At 38.9% G+C, this 25,225-nt stretch overlaps 1 protein-coding gene across 4 annotated transcripts in view; it reads left to right on the forward strand.

The window, feature by feature from the left end:
- The window catches only part of MYRIP (myosin VIIA and Rab interacting protein), a 119,065-nt gene that overhangs the window by 90,309 nt on the left and 3,531 nt on the right, over nt 1-25,225 (forward strand). For 2 of the 4 annotated variants that reach the window (XM_026034825.1, XM_026034827.1), the window contains 7 exons: nt 2,595-3,250; nt 7,848-8,087; nt 20,988-21,182; nt 22,166-22,327; nt 24,069-24,173; nt 24,269-24,329; nt 25,065-25,183. In XM_026034825.1, coding sequence (XP_025890610.1) covers nt 2,595-3,250; nt 7,848-8,087; nt 20,988-21,182; nt 22,166-22,327; nt 24,069-24,173; nt 24,269-24,329; nt 25,065-25,183 — 1,538 coding nt within the window. Of the gene's footprint in view, nt 1-2,594; nt 3,251-7,847; nt 8,088-15,517; nt 15,581-20,987; nt 21,183-22,165; nt 22,328-24,068; nt 24,174-24,268; nt 24,330-25,064; nt 25,184-25,225 lie in introns of all 4 variants that reach the window. The other 2 variants (XM_026034828.1, XM_026034826.1) reach the window with 2 other exon arrangements.

The following is a 25,225-nucleotide window of genomic DNA, read 5'->3' on the forward strand; positions in this document are numbered from 1 at the left end:
TTTTTTCTTTTTCCAAGTAAGGATTCAAAAACTGTGTCTTGGGGCACTATGGAATGGGGCTTCCCATCTAACAGCAACCAGCAATTAGATTAGTTTATCTGCAAAGCTAATTGACAATTGATGGGAAGCTGGAAATTGCACAGAGTGAATACCCCCCCTTGGAGAATAATGTGATAGTACTAAATTCTGACTTAACTAATGTGCATTATATTATGAGTTGCTCATACAACCTCCTGTCAGAAGTGTTGTTCTCCTGAGCAGCATTTCAGGTGAAGGCCTATTTTCAGTAAAACAGTTAATTGGGTGCTTAAATTTAAGCACCCACTTCAATCCCATTGAAGTGAACTATTCAGCAATTTGGTTCTTATGAATTGCTTAACCATTGCAGAATCACAAATTGACCCAGTTTCCTTTCAGCTGCTCTACTCAGAGGATTTGCTTTGTCATGTTCATAGGAGAGTCACAATTGTTATTAAACYGAGATGCCTTCTGAGCTATTTTACATAGCTAATTGTGTTAATATGTGTAAACATGATCTCACTTATGCAGTAGTAAGTGTYGATACATTAGGATACAGAAAAATACAAGAAATCTTAACCAGGAGTTTAGAGCAATATTATCAGTAGACAATTTCATGTAGGAAGAACATTTCCTACATTTTTATTACATTTCGCACTGCATTAAATGATGACTCGAGAGCCAAGTACCGAATTCAAACTTTTTTCTTCCCCATTTGCCAGTGGATTCACTGTGAGACTTCCTAAATTTATTCTCATTTTATCACATACATAAATTATAATGGGTTTCCAAAAAATGGTGTGTAAAATCTGTTCTTTCATATAAGAACCATTTTTGGAAAATCAGGACGTATTTGACATTATTTGAAGTGAGGACAAAAAATGAGTCAATTTTTTGGATATGGGGTTCTCGATGACATCCATTTCCATGTTGCTTACCCACTAATATGTAATCAAGTACTATCCTGTCTTTTCTTCGGGTAGCTAAAGATGTTTGACTGATTCTTCTGTGTAGCTACTAAACCACATAAAAAGGAAATGCTTTGAGAGAGAAACAATATAATGATGTGGAACTCCACTGTGTTACATTTCTGTGATGTGGTGCAGCTGTATTTTTTTGGAGGGGGGAATTTTTTTGTATTTATTTGTTTTCCMCATAAGTCTTACCTCATGAATATTCTTAGCTGGTCACTACTACAAGAACACAGTTACTATTTGATTTCTTTTTAAGCAAGAATGAATTCAGTAACACATTTTCTTAAATTCTTAAAACTTGCCTGAAATTTGAGAAGTGAAAAAAAGTCAAAGGACATGAGTGAGTAACAAGKACAAAAATGGTTTTAAATCTTGCACTGTTACTAATTACCATTTCACAGTAGTTTTATTTATGGGTGGGTGTTTTGGTGGAGGTAGTGTTCCAGAAGCACTTTGTCAAAACCTGGAGCAAAACTACTCACCCAAGGTTTGTGTTCTGCATGAGCAGTTCCAAGCAAAATAAAATCATTTTCTTGAGCTCAAGTGATTGTAATGTAGGTGATCTTTATCTCCTACCACTATCCAGATTTTACTTTTTCCATACTTGCAGAGCATTGTTTTGCTTACAATTTTAGTAAACTAACAATTTAGAATTTCTGCAGTGTTTGATAAATGGAAATTTGAATCTCTGAAAGGAATATGTAAGCTTGAAGAAGTTGGCTCAGCATTCCAAGATGACAATGTAAATCTTATAAATAATGAAAATAATATAAATATTGCTTGTTTGTTCAACTGCTATGGGAGGTGGAGACATCATGCATTCACATTTCCTATTAAGAGACTTTTCAAGTTTAATTGGAAATGGAAAATTAATTTTTAAAGTAATGCAAATTTTGTGAGTTATACAGCACTTCTTGACCGTATTCATGACATATTTGTCATGTAAAAACCCACTTAGAAAAACTCTTCGTGTGTAGCTCTTCCACATAGGTAGCCATCTCCATTTTATCTGGGATAAACTTGTAGCATTTGTAGCACCCTTTAGCAAGAAGCTTCGCAGGTCTTCACAGGTCATTTTATGTCCTTTAGTAGCACACCAGAAGAGATCACAGTCAATGCTGTTCATGCCACTCAGTTTTCTAAAGCCTTCAGAGCTCTTGCTCACTAAATCCTTCCTTAAATAAAAGCCCTTTCAGAACTTGACTCACCCACTATTGCTCTTCTCAGATCGTTTTTCCTTTTCCAGATGAGAGACYGAAACTGCACGCAGAATTGAAGGTGGTTGCAAAACACAGAATTTATATATGTCCGTGTATTGATGTTACCTCATCCTTTCCTAGAACAAAGCCATGGTCCAAACACTCGTACATTTTAAATAGCCATCTCCATAACTTGTAATTTTGAGTCCTGAAAAAAAGACTATGACTGCCTGGCTCACAATATGAGGGAATTCATGTAGCAGCAAACATACATTTGTTCGTTGCTTTTGTTGAACACTCCAATTTGTGGCCAGTTGATTGGAAACTGGCAAGGAAAATGAGCCTTTCCTGCTGTGATAACATAGTGATAATTGAAGAGGTTGTTTTCATTTCATTTTCATAGATCCGCCTCCAGTTTTGCAAAGCACTGACGGAAACTGGGTAGCTTTGCAGAATGTCGCTTTGCCTCGTCCTCGAATGCTCGCTAAACCAAAGAGTCAAGTATTCAAAGCTCTGGAGAATGAATCCAGCATCGTGTCTGCGTATGACGAGATGGGCTCAGACAGCGAGGATGACTATGACTGGAATGTGGCCTTGAACAAGCTGCGTCGGAGACCTCGGCAATTATCAGATGATTTCTATTATACCGATTCCCAGTACAATACTGAATGGGTTTATGGCAGTGACCAGTACCGGGCAGTAACCTCACCTTCCTCTGGATTATACACAAATACCGAGACACTGTTCTCTGATTCTGAGACATCTTCAGTAAACTCTTCCCAGGAAGCAAAAGGACCTAGCAAACTTCTCTGGCTACAGAGCAGAACTCAAGGTGATAAGCCCAGAATGGAAAAAAAGCATTTCCATGGAGAGCTGGATATAAACTTCAATCCCCAGGCAACCAGCTTGGAGGATTCAGACAGCAGTGAACCTGGAGAAGTCCACTATGATCTAGAAAAGAGGTCAAGACGATGGAGAAAGAACAAAATGATCTCTGAAGAATTGAGTGAAGGAAAAAATCGCACAAAAATCAACAAGAAGAATTTAAGCACAAGTCAGGTAATTGCACTGATTTTATTCCTTGTGGTATCAAAAAACAGGGTAAAAGCATCTGAGCTGTACTGACAGTAACATTTTAATTCTCAGTTAAAGAGGGAAGAGCTTGTGCAAGCTTTGTCACCCAATGTCTCAAAAAGAGAAGAAGCAAAAGTAACTTTTCCATATACCATGAGCAGCTTTTGCTTCTTTCTCAAATCTGCCACTCCCAGCTGATCAGTGTCACTTTTAATACTGTAAAATACAATGTCAGTGTATTGAGTAATCACCTTTTCCCCCCATCGCCTGTTTCCTGAGATAAGAAGCAACTGACCTGTTTTGGAATATACACTGTGCAGTTCACAAATGTCCTKATAAGGGATAAAGCTAATGGGCAGAAATTCAGGAAGGGATGGTTTTGAAATATACTTCAAGTGCCATCTGCTTTTAATTGATCTCTTATTATGTGTTCTACTATGTCAGGGTAAGTGCAGTTATTTTATAACTCACAAAGGAATTTCTATTAAATATTAGTTTTTTTCTACAGATCCAGTACATGGATTAGAAGAGTGCTGTGGCATTTTGAAACAGATTTTAAACTCAAAACTAGAATGATCACTTTGTAACTAAGAGAGGATTCTATGAAGTCCTGAGTAACTTAAAAATGGAACCCCTAAAATAGACACTAAGATAATATATTTTCATGTTCTCTAGTCAATTTTATATTTTTGCCACCTTATGGTAGGTAAAAGAACACTGCTTCCGTGGGTTGCCTATAAATTGCACTGTAAATACAGTTATGAAGCAAGAACACATGAACACAAAGATTGTTCTGATAAAACTGAAGTACCACTGTAATAAGTTTCTGATAATTATCACATATATAACATAAAGGCTAATATTCCTATGGAACTTGAATTAAGAAGAGCAGCACGTGTTTTTAATGCTAATGCTCAGTTTTTAAGGCTAATTATTTTTCAGATTCTAGTTTATTTACAAGAAATGGCCATTCAAGCCACTGGTCTGTATCTGCAGAAATCTTGGTGGCTTTCACTATATCTCTGAGGGTTTGCTCAGTGTAATTTAGTTCTTTTATTTTTCATGGAAAATGAAGCTGCTTCATTGCTTCAGAGAAGCCACTACCTTCACTATGAGCTTCTTTTTTTTCTTTTTTTTTTTTTTTTTATGAAAAGGCTCTACCTGCTAATTACAGCCTTGCTTCCACTTCTGCCTTGCAGTCAGCTAGCAGGTGACAGTTGTCAGGCTGCCAGTCCCCACAGGATGGCGCTTGGGATGTGATTACTGAAAATCGCATCCCTGTGAAGGATGCTGGCTCTCACTGAGAACCTGCTTGCAAACCTCACAGTCGTGCCATCTTTTTCTAAATRCAATTTCTAATCTCAGTTTCCTATATGGATAGTGCTTTCTCTCAAGACGTCCTGGTATAACGTGGGTTTGGTTCTGTAGCCTTCAAGCTAGTACTTTGCTTTATTTTGTGCTTTTTATTTTTTGTTTGTTTGTTAGAATTGCACTGAGTTGTCAAGGCGCATGAGGATTTGCAGAATGCATATTAGAAAAGTGTATTTCCTATTTCATTGTCTGTAAAGGGTTTACTTCCAATGAAACACAGCTGTAGCTGTGTTATTCTACTAGGCCTTTGCTGAAGCTCTGTTTTCGGCTAACCTGGTGGCCCTTTGTTGCCTTTTGCAGGTGCTAGTGTTAGTTGTAACTGATAGAGTCAAATGAGAATTTAGACATCGATTTATACAAACACAAAGTTGTCATAAACTTGTCAGATGGAGCTGAAGCATGAACAGCCAACAAGAATAGTGAAGTTTAAGAAAGCATCCATAAAAATAATAGTACCTTTCAATGTATTTATTATTTTTATCTATAGTTATAGCCTTTTTTCAGTCTCTTAATTCATGAAAGAGGTACCGTCTTGTCACAAATAGTTTATTGCCACCATCGAAAAAGCTCAATGCACAAGCCAAACAGCCTAGCACTAACAAAAATTACAGTGTAACATAATAAGATATCATTAGCTCTGCACGTAAGCAGGAGCTAGCAGGTKTTACAAATGTAAATACTGTTCACTGTAAAGAGACTGGGAAGCAGAAAGTTGGCTAATGGATATACTTGAATGCAGCTTTAGTAAACTCATTTTTATGGGCTGGGTCCTCCTCTGGGAAAAGATGTGTATTCATAACACAAATTTAGCTAGTGCAGAATAAAAGCTTAGGGATGCCAAAGCAACTTATATCTTCCACCTGTGTTGGGAAATGTAGCAAAAAGTTCTTCAAGTTTCCATGCTAACGACCTAGGAAAATTCCCTTACCTGGATTAAAACATAAACTAGAAACTGAGAACATTTCAGGTAATGGTTGCACATGTGGCTGAGGTGATGAAGTAGTTGGCTGCTCCTGAGAGGGTTATCTTCCTCCTGTCTGCCTTCATGCCTTCCCTTCTGCTGCCTCCAGTGTGGTCCAATACCCACCGTGTCAGCTCTGGCACACTTGGATCCTTTTGCTGAGCCTACATAAGTCATCGCAGCCAAGGAAAGGAAGGAGAATCATGGGATGGCTCCAATTCAGCAGCACTGGGATGTTACTAGGATGATTATCTCACCTTGTCTGTAAAACTGTATCCTCATTTTTGTCACTCTGGATTCCTTACATTAAGTGATGCTACTTTAAAAAAAGAGTATATACACATTATTATTCTCATAGAGCTGCTAAGCAGTTAAAGTAAAGCTAAGTAGGTCTGCAAAAACAACCTCTACAGGAATCCTGTGTGGGTTCTCACTGTCTGTCAGTACTTGGTGGTTCAGCACATGAGGTGSCAGTGTGGGAAAACCTGCATCTCTGAACTGACAGCCTTCCTYCCTGCTCTGCTTGGTTTTATGGGCATATTTGTCAGCTTATTAAAACAAGAATGGCAAACTTTTAATCTGCCCAAAATATTTGCCTAAAATGGGATGGCCTTCTCCCCCTTGCAGACCCAGCTCCAAGGTAAACCATACTTTTCCTGCATAGACATTCTTGGAGGAAGCTCATACTCCTCGTGCAGAGTTGTCAGAGCTCACTAGCAAGTCTCGTAACCCTAGAACACGTCTAGGCAGGTGTGAGAGATGCTCTTTGCAGGTGTCCATGTCTCTCCATTAAATAAAAAGGAGTTATAGTGTAGACTAGATATCTAACTTGAAACAGCTCATATTTCGGGAGACAAGTCTTCACTAAAGTATATTTGCCTAAAATGCAAGTACACTGTTTAACCCTGCTGTCTATCTTGAAAATATTATGAATTACAATTGTTTCTCTCCTGGGCACAAGTCAATGGATTTAGCAACAACTTTCAGATTACAGTCTATTGCAAAATTGTTGGGTGTTTGTAATGAATTGCTGAGTGAAATACCAGACCTATCTGAAAAAATTGTTACCATTTCTTTTGGTACAATTTGATGAAACATTGTTATAGCAATATAGACAGCATTTTTAAGTATATTGCACATATAAAATCAAAATGGAAACACACTGTTTTGAAGTTTTTTCTTAATCTTGTTCAGAACAGTTTGGAAGTTAATATGATAGGACTTCTTATTCTGCAAAAGATTTTTGTTTGGGGAAAAAAAATAAACTTCAACRTAAAACTTGTGTTTCCAATTTTATTCTAGTTAATCATATACTTTCAAACCCTCTTTTTCTAAAAAAGCCTTCAGTATCCTGAGAGTGAACCTAAAGTAATAATTTATTTGTATAATCAGTTCACACATACCTGCAGACAAAAATTGTCTGAGCTTTGAAAGTGACAGAGAACACAGCACAGTTTACTGTATGATCAGGCCACATTTATGAGGAAATTGTCAGGGTTAGCAGTTACTGTAAGAATTGGAAGTAATTGGTCCAGCCATAAATACTGATTCTGAAATTGCAGACAGAGCTAGCTGTGCAAAGCAAATCTCCTGCTAATGTGTTTCGAAATGAATGGAAGAGAAAACACAGCTTTTAGTCTCTCCAGCTGTGTCTGGTCCTGTCATCATAGATGAGTGTAAGGCAAATAAGAATAATTTCCTATCAAAGAATAGCTCCAAATCCTCTATTTAGACCTACCGCGGTGTGATTGCCAGTTTTGGGGTCCAGACTGGATTCTTTGCATCATCTTCCTGGGTGCTTTTGCATAATTATATCCTGTTTCAAAGAATTTGTTGCTTTAACACCAGCCTAATTCCACCTTACTTTATGCACTTGATTGAAGCAGCAGTTTAGACCAAATGCTAGGTCACCATGGATAAGTTATTTCATTCTCACACTTTGGTTTCTCTATCTGGGCTGTGACTATGCAGTGTTGGTAATATGGAATGACATTTAGGCTTTTGTTTTTCTAGTTTCACACAGATATATAATGATTTGGGTAATTCATTTTTACATAAAGTGAAAGTAGGCAGAAATTATGGATATTATCCMACAGCCATGGGTTTACTGAACTACTTCTGGAAAGACTTGAGCATTTTTGTTGATAAACTTACAGTGTGGTGTCTATCTAGATCTTCTGCAGAGCAATCATACCAGTATTTTTCTAGGAAGCTCTACAGTAATTATATGTTCTTCTCATTTTTGTGCAGGATTTTGATGACTTATCAGAAACAGACATAAGCAGTGAGGATCAGCATCATAAAATTAAGCCTGACCTTATGGAAGAGGAGCTTAAATCCAGGTTATTTCAGCTTGCTGCTAAAATGAGTGACAAGGAAACCTCTTCTGGTGACGAACAAGAATCAGATCCTAAAACAGATCCTGAAAACCATAAGGAGAGTTTGTCCTCAGATGAAAACGGCAAAAGTATTCATGAGGAGTTAAAGAAGGTAAGCAGTCATTAAAGAGGAATGTGGTCAGCATTGTAAAGAGCTAGAATGCAGAAGGAGAAAGTTTTGACTGGAAAATAAAATGAGGTCCTTTACGCTGGAAGTGGGCCTGCCACCATTGCGCAGGTAGAAYTTCAAATGATGTGTGTCTTCCTTTCTCTGAGAATCCAGAAGCACCTCAAAAGCAATGAATTCAGCTCGTGAAAACTTATTGTGGCCATCATAGTGAAAAGACTTTTTCCTGTATTTCAGTGGAATTTCCTGTATTTCAGTTTGTGCACTGTGCTTCTTATCCTTTCACTGGATGCTATGGATAAGACTTCATCTCRGTCCTCTTTACTCTTCTCCATATCATGTATTTATAAAAATTGAAAAGATCCAACCGCCCCACCCCGAGCTGCCTTCTCTCTAATCTAAACAGTCCTAGCACTTTCAGTCTCTCATCAGGAGATAGACTCCACTTTATTAGTCATCACTGTGTCCTTTTTGCTAGAGTGAATTCAGTATATTCATATCTTTCTTGTACCAGAGAGTCCATAACTGGAAAAGCACTTTAGATGTACTCTCCCCAGTGTTGCATAGAGATGAAGGATCCCCTCCCTTGACCTGTTAGCAATGCTCTTCCTAATACATCCCAGGACGCTGTTGGCCTTCTTGGCCATAAAAGCTCATTCCTGGTCATATCAATCTTTTTGACCACCAAAATCCCCAGGGCCTTTTCTGCCCAGATCAGCCTCCAGCCTGTAAGAGTGCATGGGGTATTCCTGCCCAGGTGCAGGGCTTTGCACTTTCCTTTTTTAATGAGGTTAATGAGATTTCTGTTGATATATTGTTCCAGGCTGTGAAGGTCCCTCTGAATAGCAGCAGACTCATTTGGTTTATCAGCCATTCCTCCCAGTTATGTGCTGTTTGCAAACTTGCTGAGGGTACGCTGCTGTCATCCAAATCATTAATGAAGATGTTAAACAGAATAAATGACAGCATTGAGCCCTAGGTGACACCGCTAGTGAATGGTGTCAAGCAGCATTTTGTGCTGCTGATCACAAACCATTGAGCCCAGCAGGTGAACCAGTTTTCAGTTTACCTCACTGTCCACCATGTAGTCCCTGCTTCCTCAGTTTGTCTATAAGGATGTCATGGAAAACATCTCCTTCTAATTGCCATGACCCTTTCAAAGGCAATCCAGAATATCCTCACAGTGATACCAAGCAGCTCCCTCAGCACTCATGGATTCATCTCCTTAGATCCCATGGACTCATGTATGTCTACTTTGTTTAAATATTCCCTAACCTGATCCTCCACTACTGAGGGTCAGTCTTGATGGCCACAAGCTTTCCCCATTTTTCTCAAAGGCTTGGTATTCCCAAGAGTACTAAACTGCCGCTAAACTGAGGTGAAGAAAAGGCTGAGTCCCTTTAGCTTTCCTGTGTCCTGTGTTACGCTTGTCCCGYTCAGCAGTGGGCCCATATTTTCCCTCATCTTCCTTCTGCTGATGATACACCCATGCAAGCACTTCTTGTTGTCTTTCATTTCCCATATCAGATTCCACTTGTGGGCTTTGGCTTTCCCGATGCTGTTCCTGAACACTCGGATAGCCTCTCTGTAGACTTGGATCCACTGATCCATCTTCCACCTTCTGTTATAGTAGTTCTCTATATTCTTTTGAATAAAATAGTTTTCAAATGATGAAGATAGATGTCCCATTAGAGTGTTGTCCACATTCGCTATCAAAGTAAAGCTACTTTGCAGTTAAGACATCAAGAGGTGAATCAAGGCATACAGCAGACAAGAATTAACCTAAATGGATCTGAAGGGTAAGGATGCTTGGTAACAAGGGGCAGCATTAGGCTTCTTATGTGTGAAGTTTGCATTAGACATTGCAGACTGAAACAAAACAGTCTTGGAGCAAGGACCCAAACTTAATTGACTTTGCTACTCAACATGAATGTCCCATTTTCTACAGGAAGGATTGAGAGCACTGTCACTTTAAGATGGTCTGAGGACATGGCTTCAAACCATCTTGCTCCTAGAGATATCCTCAAATCTGCCCTCCTGCTGCTCATATGTATTTTTACCTCCAGATGCTTGGAATTGGGTAGCTGTTATTTTGTCTTTTTCTTACATTTCCAACTGATTCACCATGCACTGAAAGGAGGTGATAGATACTTGGCTTAAATCTACTTGATGAAATTGTGCAATTGGGTCATCAATGGGAAAGAAAAAAAAATAAGCAGATCATCCCTCCTTTCACCAAAAAAGTATCCAGAAACTCATGCTTCTCTCTGGTGACAGCATTAGGGCTGAGTGGTTATATTAGGTAGGTGAGATTTTCCTGCCCCACAACCATGCCTCCAGACTTTTGGTAAGTGCCTGAGAAAGGTGCCATGAATAGACTGACCGGAGTCCCCTCAGAATCATGTTCTCAAAAGAATTGTGCCAGACATGTGAAATTCAGAATTATTCCCCACTCATTGGGGAAATCTGTAGTTTGTGTTGTATTTATTCATTTTCGTGAGTCTACAAAGTAATACTGATAGTTTGCTTAAAATGAAGTTTTTCTTTTCATTAACTTTAATGAAAACCCTCAAACTTTAAAGTGAATGCGCAGAGTTCTTAATTCTTTATTGTTCTTGGTTGAAAAGAGAGTCCTGGTCATTCATGGCTGCAGTATATATTCTTTCTGTCTACATTCAAGAAAGCAAAATATCCCAGTGCTACATGGTCATGTTTCAGAGGAATTGTTAGTGGAACTGACTCAAGCTACAGAAAAGCCAGAGAAGCTGCTTTCATGCTTATTCTTGTCAGTTGCTCTTAAAGGTGATTTAAAAACTTCTGACTTGTACCTCCTCTTTGGTAAAGTGGCTGACCAACATCTTAAAATGAAATACTGAAAATAAGAATGTATGTTGTCACTTAGGGCTTTCAATAATTTAAAATATGAAGAACTAATTCATAAATGAAAGTTCATAAAGTTCTAAATTCATAAAATGTATGCAATAACTTTAAAATGAGTAAATGAAGTGTCTCAGTGGATGTAATTACAGAAAACTGTATTTTCAGGAAATGAGTAAATTCAGATGCCTCAAAAGGCAGATGTCTCAATTTGATTTCTCTTTAAGATGGCTGRTTTTTTGAAGAGTACCCACTAAGGAATTATTGATCTTTCATATTAGCACTTAACGTTGTCAGCCAGAGACCCAGTGTTCTGATCAGGGCATCGAGTTTCGCATTGTGTCAAAGTCCCCACAACTACTAATTCTGGGTAATTAAAATGAGAGTTCAGGTACCTAYAGTTTGCTTTGAGCTCTTGAAAGTAAGTCAGATCCTGAAAGTATTTTAGCCAGCCTTGCTTTAACAGTGGCCTCTTTTGGAAACTTTATTTCACAAAGAAAAGTCAGAAGGGTACGTATGCTAAAAATATCCTCAGTATTTCTAATCCCAGGTACCCAGAAAGGGAAGAAAATCAGGTGATTGTATGTGCTTGAAAAGGAGCATTAGCTGTTTTAAGACTTGTGTCCAGTGCAAGAACTGGCGCATGCCTGTTCTTCGGTAAGGAATTAGCTCAACCAAASCCTTCATGAATTCTCAGTTCTTTCTCTGCTCCAGTTGAGCTTTATAGTTCTACGCCTTGCCTTAAGCTGCAAGTTTGAAAATGCTAATCTTTGGATTTCTTTTATGAGGATTATGAGGATTTASGTGCGTATTAACTAACACAGGCTAGAGTTCATTGTCACCTGAAAGAGTTAGAGAGGTTCTCAGCTCTCTAAAATGCATGTCAGCATACATCAGGATTGTTTTTATAGATGATAGCCTTCTGTGATTATTAACCTACTGAAGTCTCATGGTCTTTCAGGGGTGYGCAGGCCCTCTGAGAAGTCTACCTGTCCACTGTGCCATGAAGGGCCACAGAGAGCTGTGGATTCAGGCCAGAGCTGCCCTTTGGGCCCTCGAGGTTCCTGGTGTCCGCAAACTAACTTTTGTGTCTGTGAAATGTGTTTTCACTTTGAGCAGTAATCTGCACAGTTCTTACGCCCTACGTTCCTTTCCCCTAAAAGCCTAACCAAATACTTCAATAAAAAAGAAAAATGCAAATCCCTTTGGGCGTATCTTAATGATATTAAGAGTGCCAGATATGATAAATGAGATATATTTAGCTCTTGCTTTCTTTCCACCGTGTCTCTTCCATGAAKTTGAATAGGATAGGATTATATTTCATAGTAGACCCCAGAATTACTTTCTAGAATGCAGTTTTGATGACATCTAAGTAAATGTGGCAGTCCAAATGCAGTCTGTCACTGTGAACACTTTATCATAAACTGTGTTATAGAGATATTATCATTTGCAAAATTTGGCATTAAAGCCTTACCTGCGTTTCTCTTTTTGCTTCAGTCTTTTTCTTTTTTGCCTCTACTCAGAAATCTTCCAGCATGGGCTTAGTAACATTATTTCTAAATCCTGCAGTTTTCTATCAGTCTGTTTACATAAATTTCTGACTGACAAGCTGTAAATAATTTTGTTAAGTAGCACAATGTTCCCTATGTTGTTCCCTGTGTGAAAAGTGCAGGTCCCTGATATTATGACTAACAGCATGTTTCTATAAAATATTTATTCCTTCATTTTCRGAAAATATTTTACTCATCCTCGGTTTTATAAAGCTTTGTTTGGGGGCAAGTGGGAACTACTAGTATCATTTTCATGTGTGTTTATCTATGCCAGAGGCCTGAATTCTTTATTTTGAGAGAGTACATCTTACAATGTACTCACTACAAGCTTCTCCGTTTTTCACCATCTAAAGATGCAYTTTTTGGCTAACAGTATGATAAGACTGAAACTGGTCTTGGTGGTGGAAAATGTAGCTACAGTCTCTCTTTAGGAGAGGAGTAGCCTGTAGCTTGGGGTGTTGGTGCATTTTTCCTCAGCCAAAGAACTGACCAGGTCCGTAGTGTTGCGTGAGTGCTGGTGTCCATGCCCATGGTTGGTCACAGAGATGGTGCCTGTGGTTCATCCTGCATGATCAGGCAAGGGAGGGCACATGGGACTTGTTTGTTAGAGAGAAATACATTCATGTCCTTAAAGTARCTGAAGAATGACTCCTTCTTCCAGGGACCCAGAGGTGGTGGGGATGAGAAACATTTGTTCTTGTGACTGTGAGTAGCTTTACTCAGTTGCAGTTCCATTTTTCATTTTTCAGGTAGATGGCCTATTAAGCAGATGTCCAAAGCTTCTTGATGGCAGTGACATCCCTAGGGTGGTAATCTCTCCTGTGTACCACAGACCTGTTAAAACATCACAGTATGCATGGCCACAATGTTGTAAAGCAGTGTTGCAAGGATAGAGCTGGTGACTCCTGTTGACCAGGTTTTAGTTAGTAGTTTATTAATGAGCTGTTAATAGTTTGTACCAGTGTATACTCCRTTCTTACTGAAGATGTAGTAGTTCTTGTTGATTGCTGTCTTGCATCTCTCTCTGAGCTGAAAATGTTGCTGAGAAACTTAGGAAAATTGGTTTGTTCTGAGCTGGCAACTCAAAACATACATTTGTGTATGTGTATGTATATACAATATCTCACATTTTTTATACAAGATGCTCAGAATAAGTCTTGCATTTTGGCATCATGACTTTTATTATGATGATGTTAATTATCTATATAGCCTTCTGACATTAAGAATTGAACTAATTCACTGCACTAATTTATCCACGGGATATCRAGTGAAAGTAGGGGAAAGATATTTTGGGCAAAATCGTGAAACAATGGCCTGCTTTTCTAAAAGAGGCATGAGATATAGTTCTAAATACTGGGCTAATAGATATAAAGTTTATATTGTCATTTCAGCCAARCATTCAAGCATTCATTCAGTCTTAGACTAAGAGTTAGGTAATTGCTAAGCACAAAGGTCATGCAGTATTTACTATTATTTATTAGTATTTAGTATGAAGAATTAAGTTGGCTGTGAGTTTATTTTGCCAAAATATGAATATTTGGTTTCAAGAAATCCAGTTGCTTTAAGATCATATTTTTTTAAGTTATTTTAAAAAAAAAAGAGCAATGATGTTTGTGGTCCTCCAGTTCTGTTGCTTCTGGGGCACAATAGAGTTGCGTAAGTATGGCTGTCTAGTCCATTTGAGATATCTTAGGGTGTCCCCTTAAGCTGCTGGTATCTCCTAGGTCCCACATCTTACATGACAGCCCTATTTGAAAGTCTTCAGATATTTTAAGCTGTTTCAAACTGCACCTTGTCTGTCTCTGTTTAAGTAATTGGATCGAATGCCCACTGTATTTACCTGCAGAGGTGGAGAAAGTGTGAAATTTCAGCTGACTTCACATAGAGACTGCAACGCCTTTGTAAACAAGACTCAGATTTAATATTAGAAATGATAGTTAAGTCCATGCATGCCAAAACCAACTCTATCCGGCATTCATAAARTGGGAAATCTCATTTATTTGTCTTAGTACCAAAGATTTATTTACTTAATAATTAAATATAAAAGGCATTTTACTGATACAGTTGAAGAAAATCAGAAAACAATAGCATATGCTGCTGAAACAAARGGTAAAAAATAGAAAATATAATACATAGAATTATTAGAATTATTATTAATTTTTTTTTTTTTATGAACAGCCCTAAGACTTGGCAGTGACATGTGAACTCTTTCAGATCTTGCTGGAAGAGCTTCAAGAAAGTGCTGCCTCTCAGCAGGATGTTACTTCATTTGCAGCACTGTCAATGGGGTAACTGTGGTGGGTCATTAGTTCAGGGCAAAAACAGTCAGYTTAGTTTAAATAGACCAAAATGAATTAGTRGGATTAAAGTAAGCCTGCTGACTTGGCATTGGAGTGTGGTAATATTTAAGAGTCTCTCTTGTTTCTTTTAATGAGCTCTTAAGAGAGAAACAGCAGCAAATGGTAGGAAATGATTTGGCACAACATGTGTTTAGTCAGCCCAGCTGTTTCTGACATGAACATCTGACTGTGGCACTGGAGAGGTACAAGGCCCTTTTGTAACTGGAAATATGCAGTATCCRCAGTGCAATCATAGAGGGACAAGAATTGTAGCTACAGCAGGCTTCTCCTTTTCTTCACACTGCTGCAAAACTCTCCTTCTGTTGCTAGGACTGCTTTGTTTTGGGATGATGGAAATCCCTTTWTTTTGCATTTATTTCACTTTACAAAAATAATGTGTCATTTTGCAGTATCTGTATTAATGAGATTTGCTATTTTAAATTCCACAGACAAAAATCACTTAGTCCTTGTTTTATTTTAAATATTGTTGTAATATGTGAAATATCAAAACTTTATGACATATTTGTTGACTTCTTTATCCTTACTGTTCATCCCCAACTCCTAAGCCTGAACCTACAGAAATGTTAAGCTGTGTAGATGTTAACATATMTTTTCTGCCTTTCTATTTAATTGCTTTCCCACTATCTAGGAAAAACAAAAGGCTTTTGATCTTCATTTAAAGCTACAGTTTTTATCTTCTGTATTGCAGCAGGTGAGAGCATTTTATTTTGTCTTGTGTTTTCTTACATCTCTTACATAGTAAGAGATGCTATTAAGTGATATTGAGGGTTTCCTTATTTCCAAACCATAGTTCCCAAACTGAAAGTATATTCTTGGAAATATGCAGGTCACATTCTCTTGGCCATTTTCAGTAATCACCACATCAGAAGAGACTGAAATCACAAATAGGCAGATGTTATGATGGGAGTGATGAGTATGAAGTAGACACACAGAGCAGATGGGCTCTTTTAGTTCGATTGGTTGTAAGATTGTTTTGTTTTAATTATGAAAGAAGAGTAGAGGGCAGAGAGAAAGAGTATGATCTTCCTGTTCTTGTGTACTCACTTATATGCAAAAATTGCAGATGAAAAAATAGGATTTCCACAAAAGAGTATTTTTAGCAATTTCTGACTTTAGCAGAGTTTTATATACAGTGCATAGGCATTTTCTCACTTTGCTAGTGATTTGTCTTACCATTCTTTGAGATGACAAAGAAGGTTCATGTTCTGTCCTGAGACTCAGCTCAAATCGTTGCATTAGATGTTAAAACAAATTTTTGTTTTATTCACTGAGCAGAGATATTTACCTTGCATTTTAAAATACATACCATTTTTAACATCTTATATATAAGAATAAGCAAATTATTATTGTATCATTCTCTCAGAAAATGGGAGACATGTTTATGTGTCTAAGGTTCATGCTTAGTTCACCAAAATATTTTCTTTTTTCCTTACTTCCAGAGTTAAGATTTTTTCTTTGTATTTTAATGTTGRATCTTAGCTTTCTTTAAGGATGATCTTTCAAAAAATATCTTTCCATTTGTGCAGTGTCATAAGGTTATGTCCATTATAGATGTATTTAAAGAATCTTCTATGAATTTTGAGACAAGAAATATTTCCATTTCCAACTTGAACCATATTATTTCACTTGGAAGAAAAGATTCCTTACCCCTAATTGTGGGAAATCCGTCTRTAGAAAGCAAGTGTTAAAAATAATTAGTGATAACATCTATAAAGACATTAGAACAGTAGATTGAATACAATAGCTTTCTTTCTCTAGACAAGCACCTATAGATGAAGATATTGATGTTAAAGTCAAGGCAAGTCTCAAACTTGCACAATAGATTCCTTCCTCATTATCATGGTTTATCACAGTAGACTTGCCTTTCATCAGATACCAAGGCAAATGTTCTTTCCTCGTGTCTGTGCTACAGAGCACARTGAGGTCTTGACCTCACTTTTAGGTCATGCGAAGATTGAAGTGACAACTCCACTGGTGGTTCTGCATCAATGGTTCTGTTTGTCCCATACGGTGAGTTGGCTCGTGTCCAACATCCTGTTCTCCTCTGCAGGAGAGGAACTCTGAATCAGTGAGAGGTGAATATAAACTTTTTCCCAAGCCCTCATGAAAAGAGGATGAGGGATATTGATTGAGAAACCTGCACAGCACTGGGAGCATGATAGAGTGGCTTGAGAATGGAGGAAGGAATGATTGCACTACAAGTCATCAAGGACACGGTCGATACTGTCAAGGCTGCTGGTGGTGGAAACTTTCCCTTACTCTAATTCTTGATCTAATTCCTGATGTGACCTATTCGGTATTGAACTGCAAGTCACCATGCTCACTGCCAGTTTAATAGAACCTAATGATAACATAATATTACAGTAACAAAAATGGAAAATACCAATCACCAGGTAAAATGTGGGGAAAAAATAGTGTAAGTGATGGAGAACACTTCTGGGACACTTAGCTGCATCAAGAACATTCATTATAAAGTAAATGATGTTAATGAGCAGAGACTTGATGCAGAGATGTTGTGCGTGCTGGGATACATGCAAGGACTTACTGCTCATCCACTCACAGTAGTCTGGGCACTAACGTTGCTTCAGTTTCCTCATCCTGCTTTATTTCCATTACTCATTAGCTTTTGTACTGTTCTACAAAGTAGTCTCCAGTGTAGCATCCTTAATAAAAAAAAAAAAAAAAAAAAAAAGAAAAAATACCAGCAACAGCAGAGACAGCAGAAGAGAGCTGATGTTTATTAAATGCTAGAAGTGCTAGTTTAGACCACTGAAATATTATCTTCAGCAAAATTGGATCCGAACACACATAGAAATGAGAGGAAAAATGTCTCACAAAATACTGTGTTTATCATATTCTGAATATACACACACACGTGCATACGGATAGATATATGTATATTTGCTTGCACATGCACACGTTTTTAGTTACTCATTAGTTTTAAAACTTTTCCRCAAAGAACCCAAGAAATTGAGTATCTGCTTCTAYCTGTGCTTTTAATGTCTTTGTTAGCATGAGCACTAATTATCACTAAAAGTATATTTTCTGTATTCGATGCCACCGTCTCAAGTTCAGCTCCTAATAAGCAGCGCAAACGTTCACAACAGCTGCATTGATGTCATTTGTGCCGGGTGGTAGAAAGCCAGACCTGCAGTAGCATCATTGAAATCAGGATGCATCCCAGTGTTCCCGGAAGAATAGTTGCGCTTAGTTATTCTGGGCTACCTATTTGTTACAGAGATTGCTTTGTGCGTCTATCACATCCTTATTAGTTCTTTGACTGCTTGGCAAGACAGATGGGGAGACTTCATCAAGACGCGAGAGCTGTCTCTTTGAATGCCTTGTAGGTGTTATCAGTGCCCTTTCCTGCTAGGGCAGGATAAATGAGACAGCCGAGGGGCCTTTATAGCAATTTCAGATGTCCACCTACCAGCGCGATTGCGGTGTGCGTGTGTCTGAATTTTAGGCCATTTTTATAGAACCTCGTAACTTCTCAGCGTGACGTGGGTGGCTGCGGGGAGGGGAGAGGGCAGTGGGAAGCTTTTAGTCTGCTGCTTTTTTGGGTGGTTTGTTTAAGGAAATGGGTCTCGTGGCTCTGCTATAAACGCTGATGTTCCACACGTTGAGTGTCACGGCTCTGGGACTCTTGTAGGTGTCGATTAGGGGGTCACTGTCCCCATGTCCGATAGAAAATCACATGCAGGGGTCGTCCCTTTCACACCTAGCAAGGCTGAGCTGTCTGATAACACCTCCTCCTGGCAGCTGCTAGCAGGAAAAGCCTTGGGGCCCAAGGGGGACACAGGACAAGTGCTTTTCATACTAGAAATTCAGGATGGACTTTTTTCACAAAACTGTTAGTTGAGTGGACAATTTTGCACCATTTAAGAATCCCCAAACTCCCTATGTGCTGTTTTTGTGGCTACCTTTGGTAGACAGTAGTGTCTTCCTGCCTCTCTGGAAAACATAGGCCAGAGAAAGGCCAAATTCCAGATATCTTTAGCAGGAAGCTTTCATAAAGTTTTAATTTAAATACACTGAAATATTACTTGTTAGTTTGGGGAGGTCTGCTTTTCAGGTACGCTTATCTCAGAATTTGAAAAGATATGGAGGAGGTGTAGTATTTTCCTCAAAATTTTGATTTCATAAGGGTTCCTATCATAGAACACTTTACCAGAAAAAAAACAGTTCTGTGATAATGTTTCTGTTATCACGATGAATTTTAATAATCTRGGATAAGAGCATCCTTTTCTAATTTAATCCTTTTTAGAATTTTGTTATAAGCATTAAAGGATACCAGTTTTTAAGAAATAAAGAACACTAAGTCCAGGCTACAGCTCCTTAAAATGTAGAGTGTATATCAGTAAGGATGCTGAAAAAGTAGTGTCTGGCCTGTATCCCTTTTTGGTCATTACTCATAGAACTGAATGAGAAAGAGGTACTTGTAAAAGCAAATAGTGAAACAAAGTAACATTGATTTCCACCTCCATCCTATGAAATTATTGATGTGTTTTTAATCTAATTGGCACTTGTGAAAATAAATGGAATAATATTTATGGAGTTCAAGTATTTGTTCTCAGTAAGAGAGTCCTAGGCTTCCTTGTTCAGGACTGATTTGGCTGTCCTAACAAGCTAAAGATGTGTGTGCCTTAGCGTACTGTGCTTGCTTTGTTCTCTTTTGCTTTAATCTCGTGTGTCTATTTATTGTARTTCAAAGGAATAACAGTGCTATAAGATGCCTGTATTGTATCAGTTTACAATTGTGGAGCACATACTGGTATACTGCATTTTTTTCACTGAAAGTTTTGTCTAACATATAAATGAGCAAAGAATTACAGGAAAGATGTAATAAAAGAGGTTTTCCAAGTAAACCCACTAGAGTTTTTGTGAAGCAAAGTAGCGTTATTTCTGCTCTATTCTACTGAATAGACCGGCTGACATGTTAAGGTAGTTCTAAAATCCTAGGCATTTGTTATTAAAGACAGTTTTAATTAGTCACAGCTCTCCGTACTACAAAAATTAAAGTATACAGTCCAGAGGGTCTCTGTTTCCTCAGTTTTGACTCTGCAGATATTTTGTTTGGGGAACAAAATATGTGTAGGCCCCTAATTCACATGCATAAGTGTTTGTGGATTAGGGAATTAATTAAATTTAGATCTGAGCTTTCCGTCACTTCCTTTTAGGCAAAGCACCATTGGAGATGTTCCATATTAATTCAGTGACAGTATCTGTATTCATTTAACTTGTCTGGRATCAATCTCCAAGCTGTCTAGTTTGAGTGTTGACAGTGATGCTGGAAGGGCCTGTGTAAGAACCACCAGACTCATGTTTGCTGATAACAAATTACAGCTCAGGAACTGAGAGAGAGATCAATGTTAGAAACAATGTTTAGTTAAAAAGGGGAAGGGGGGTGGACTGTATAATACTTCATGCTTCTCCTTCTCAAAATAATTTATTTAATATATTTTTTAAGTTTAATTAAAATTGAAAAAATCAAGGTACAAATGATAGCCCTTTCCTTTYGGGGGGCTATCAAATAATTCATAGTCAGCATCTTTGTAGACTAGTCTTCTCATAGGGCTACTGAAGATCACTTTCCCTCTTTGGTGGCTGCCATTTGGTAGCCCCTGTAGATATGGAGATGGATGATTCCACATCTGTTTGCCTGTGTCAATAATAATAATAATAATAATAATAATGATAATGATAATAATGTGTTTTACATGCTGTTGCCAAAATAGACAAATCTAGCTGACTTTGATTTTAAAGCTAGGTATATCTGTGCTCATTTGGGATAAGATTTGGACCTTGGAATAAGATTTGAACCTGGTCATTTCAGCCCTCTGCTAGAGAYTGTGCTGTGGGAGATATGTGTGTGTATGTTATACTGGGTGCTGTATCCGTGTGCATATAGGAAAAAGAAAAGGAAAGGGGATGTAGATTGCAGCACAGCCACGTTTCATTAAGAGTCCTTGTGTTTGTTCCTGGCAACCAGCCATGCATTTTTAAAAGCTACAGCTACGAGCAAGGTATTTTACATATTGCCCCTCTGCACTAACTTAATGCTGTTGTTTTCCCTGTCTACTCTTGTAACAAAACAGAAGTACTCTGCTGTCTCTCTCTGCAACATATCTACAGAGGTCCTAAAAGTCATCAATGCCACTGAGGAACTGATAGCAGAGTCCACAGGTCCCTGTGATTTCCCAGCTGACCTCCACGACAGAGGGAGGGGGACATTCCCATTGGGGACYGACCCCACCAGACTTGATGAGCAGCTCACCACACTGGAAGAAAACGTAAGACTGTGCCTCGGGATGTGAAATTGTTGAGTGTATGTGTGTACCTGAGATGACAGAAACTGGAGAGTGTTTAGGTAGCCTCTGTGGACATTCAGAATTAAGTTTGTGTTATATAAATGAAACAAATATGTAATCAGAGCAAGAAACATTTATTTTAAATGAGTGCATGGTCCTTTTCTTCAGTTGTGTACTTTAAAACATTTGGCGGAAGGAGGAGTTGGGTATGCTTTGTTTCATAGGCAATTTTAATCCCTATCTTAAAAATTAACATAATCCCTTAGATTTGTGCAGCTCCAGCATGCCTCGTTGAAGCTACACATCTCCAAGTCCCAGTGCAGCCTTATTATTGTAAAGACAGGCAGAGAAAGCTGGTCCTGAGTCACTGAGGACAGAAGCAGAGGAGCTCGTCCTCCACAGCGCTTACTTGCCCAGTGTACTGCGCTGGGCATCCCRGGGCCCGGAGCACTCTGCTGTCCTCTTCAAAGGAGCAGCCCAGAGAAGCAGAATTGAACCAATGTGTGTTTGGCCACATTCAGCTCTCCCATCCTTTCACCTGTCATCTGAAGGGAATCACTAATGCTGAGTCACTGAGAGAAGGCACTGTTCCCCACGAGTTTTTGTGTGACCACTTAATGGAGTCAATACATCTTCTCCTCACATTTTTACTGATTATATTTCAATAATCTTCCCTTCAGTAGGAGCTTTTAAAGATCTCATGGGAATCCAGGCTGTCCCATTATAACATCCTGATCAATTCAAGAAAAGAGGCCCTGGAAATCTTCAAAACCTCAATCTGTTCTTCTAGGCTAAAACCAGTTTCCTTCACAGAAATCCCATCCCACAGCAGCCCCAGGCCAGGGAACCTTTTGGGAGCTGCCTTGTGCCAACGTGCTTTGTTTTTCTTGTGGAAGATGCAGTTTGCTCAAACCTCCATGTATGCAAAGCAGAAATCACCCACCCCTCTCTGCCCCGACCTGCAGGTGTACTTGACAGCCAGCACTGTGTATGGGCTGGAGGGGCAGCTGAGCAGCCTGGAGGATGCAGCTCGCAAGATCAACAGTGTTACTGCAGAATCGGAGCTGGCCGAGCTGGAAGACCAGGTGGCCACCGCAGCAGCCCAGGTGCATCACGCAGAGCTTCAGGTGAGGACCACAGCTGCCTTCCTACATGCAGGGCTCCCACGGTTCTGCCTAGTGCGTGTGTTTCGTCTGTACACACTTATTTTCAGTGTTCTTTTGCGCTGCTGCGAACTCAAAATTCAAGGATATGTGATTGCCTAACAGGAATGAGCAAAGCTTAACTGCGCTGTGTAACTCAGCGCAGCCCTGTCTACTGTATTTGCTTGTTTCTTCCCCAACCTTCATCCCCAAGATGTGAGAATGAAACAGTCTACTCAAGTCTTATGCTGTAATCCTAAAATTATCCCTGCTCCCAGGTGGATCACGTGGTGTACTCTGTGTCACAGGTGTGGCTGGTGTTAGATACAATAACAAATACAGTAGTTCTTCTAATCAGGAGATTTTAGAGCACTCTATAAAAGAAGCCAATGTGGGTGTCATTGTTACATGGAAAGGTTAAGGCCACTGACGCCCTGAGCCAAACACAGACCTAGCATTTCCCAGGCTCCCTGGGGCTCTAGCTGCTAAGGGGTTTGTGTCCTGGCTGGAGGGACACTGCTCCTGTGGGCACTGCATTGCACAGTTTCTCCCTCGTGGGCTCCAGGAAGTCCAAGGAGAACTGCATGATGTGGCGTGCAAAGCTGGAAGAGGCCAGACCTCAGGGTCAGGCCAGCCGCTCCCCACGGCTTTTCCTTGCACCCCTGACTAGTTTGAAGCAAGCAAGGCACTTAGACATCCTTGTGCCAGGCTTTTTTTAAGRGAAAAGTGCCTGTTTGTCTTAGTGCAAGCATGCTCAGTTTAGGACTGAGCAAGGACCTAAGAATGTAGCCTGATGCGTTGCAAGACTATATGCCATGTCAAACTGGCAGTGAGATCTGACTGGTTTCAGTCAGTATTTTATGGCACATATGTAAATGTGGTGGAGTGAGGGAGGAGACAGGACYGTGGTACAAGAGGTAGGAGACAGAGAAGGTAGCACACAGCTGWGACAGCTGAAGCCTTTCTAGGCAGCTTCATATGGCACCATGAATGAGGAAACAAGTTAAACGTGCAGCTAAACTCTGGCTTTTCTGACCATGCATCCTTTTTGACAACATTTGTTTCCATTGATGACAGCATCAGCTTGATTTCTCCCAGAATGCATATTTAGTTGCTCCTTTGTTTTTCCTAGAAATTGTTTTTTCTTGAGTGTTTTTGTATACTGTACATGTATTTCTATATGTTTCTGTTTATTTACATATACACCTAAATTATAGCTTAATTTATATATTTGAAATTGTGATAGAGAATCTATTTGTATGTTCAGAAAACGTTGAAATAATTTGGAATTAGCAAATGTATCACAAAGTTGTATGTTTGGGTGTAGGTTTTGAAAAATGCTTCCTGAATTAACTTGGAATTACATAGCTAAAAGTATTTGGGAGATGGCAGGCTTGTGTCCTTTCTTTCCTCCTTTCTTTTTTTCCTTAAAAGGAGTAAAGTGCTTCTTCCTTGTAGGCACAGAGTAGGTTAGACTGTTCCTTTACTCCATCTGATTGGTGATCATCTTTTCTAATGCATTAAATCCTTTTGACATCAGGACTAAAGAATACRGGAAAGCAAAGTGTCAGAGGTGCTGAAGAAATCAGCCATCTGCTTATATTTTTTTATTAAAGAAGATTTGAGTGGGGAAGGGATATATTTTAGTGGTGGCATCTATAGTAATTGTAAAACTTCTTCTCCCCCCTCCCCATCTGTCTGTCTCTCTCTTTTATTTTCTTTGAAGATTTCAGATATTGAGAGCAGAATATCAGCTCTCACTGTTGCAGGCTTGAACGTGGCTCCATGTGTTCGCCTGACAAGGAAACGGGATCAAAAGCAAACAAACCAGGTGCCAGAACATTATGCAGTATTCAAAAATACATTGGGGAAATCCTACCTCGTTTTCTCTAATGGAGTTGAGTAATGTGTATGTGTTGTTTGCAGATGCATACAATAGACACATCAAGACAGCAGAGGAGAAAACTTCCAGCTCCACCAATAAAAGGTGCACTAATGTTGTTAAGTACATTATTTTCACAGTCTTACTTCAAATGGGAGGGGAAGGATTGAGCTGCAAAATGAACAGAGCAAGCCAAAATGTGTCCACACTTCTCATGTCCCATTGTACTTGTGTAAAATAAAATACACATATGACAGGCTACTAGGAACAGAAGCAGAAGGCTGGGAAAAAGCAAACAAGAAAAGCTGAATACTTGTGCTGTGAAAATTAAGCTGATGCCCTGGGGTTACATTGTGGGACCCAAGCAGTTGTACTGTGTTGATTRTACTGTGACCAATAACCAGTTACCACTCTCCACAACCTCTAAGAACATGCCCATTGAATTCARTCTGTATTATTTGGTTCTACATTGTTCCTGGTATTTTAGGGTATGTCTGTGAGTTGGTTTTATAATACAGAGTGCACTTTTTCTTCTTTTTTTTTTTTTTTACTCTATTTCTACCCTGCAGTGCCCTCTCTCTAGAAACAGAATCAGGTTCTAGAGCCTGATTCACCTCGCATTGCTCTAGTTTTACTCTTGTGTGACTCTGTTGATTGGCATGGCCTCAAACTAAAAKAAACTGGGAGTGTCACATCCTGCTGTTTTCCATTTAAATTAAATCCAGCCTTCCTCAGATCTTCGGGGAAATTTTAGCTCTCTGGAAGCCATGACTTTTCAGGAGTATCATTACATTTTCTTCAATCAGTGATGTGAAAAATCTCCTTTTCTGTATTTTCCAGGTGAAAAAGTAGATGGCTCTCCAATTACTACTGTTAGAACATTTAACAGAAACTTCATGCTCCAAGGATCTCTAACACAAAGAGCTAAAGAGAGGAAAAGCACTGCCAAGGACTTAATGGTAAAACCATAACAAATGTTTTTAAAACTTCCATTAAAAACA

Source organism: Nothoprocta perdicaria, unplaced genomic scaffold (genome assembly GCF_003342845.1).
Source record: "Nothoprocta perdicaria isolate Ctin4 unplaced genomic scaffold, notPer1 scaffold_150, whole genome shotgun sequence".
In the NCBI taxonomy this organism is placed as follows: domain Eukaryota; kingdom Metazoa; phylum Chordata; class Aves; order Tinamiformes; family Tinamidae; genus Nothoprocta; species Nothoprocta perdicaria.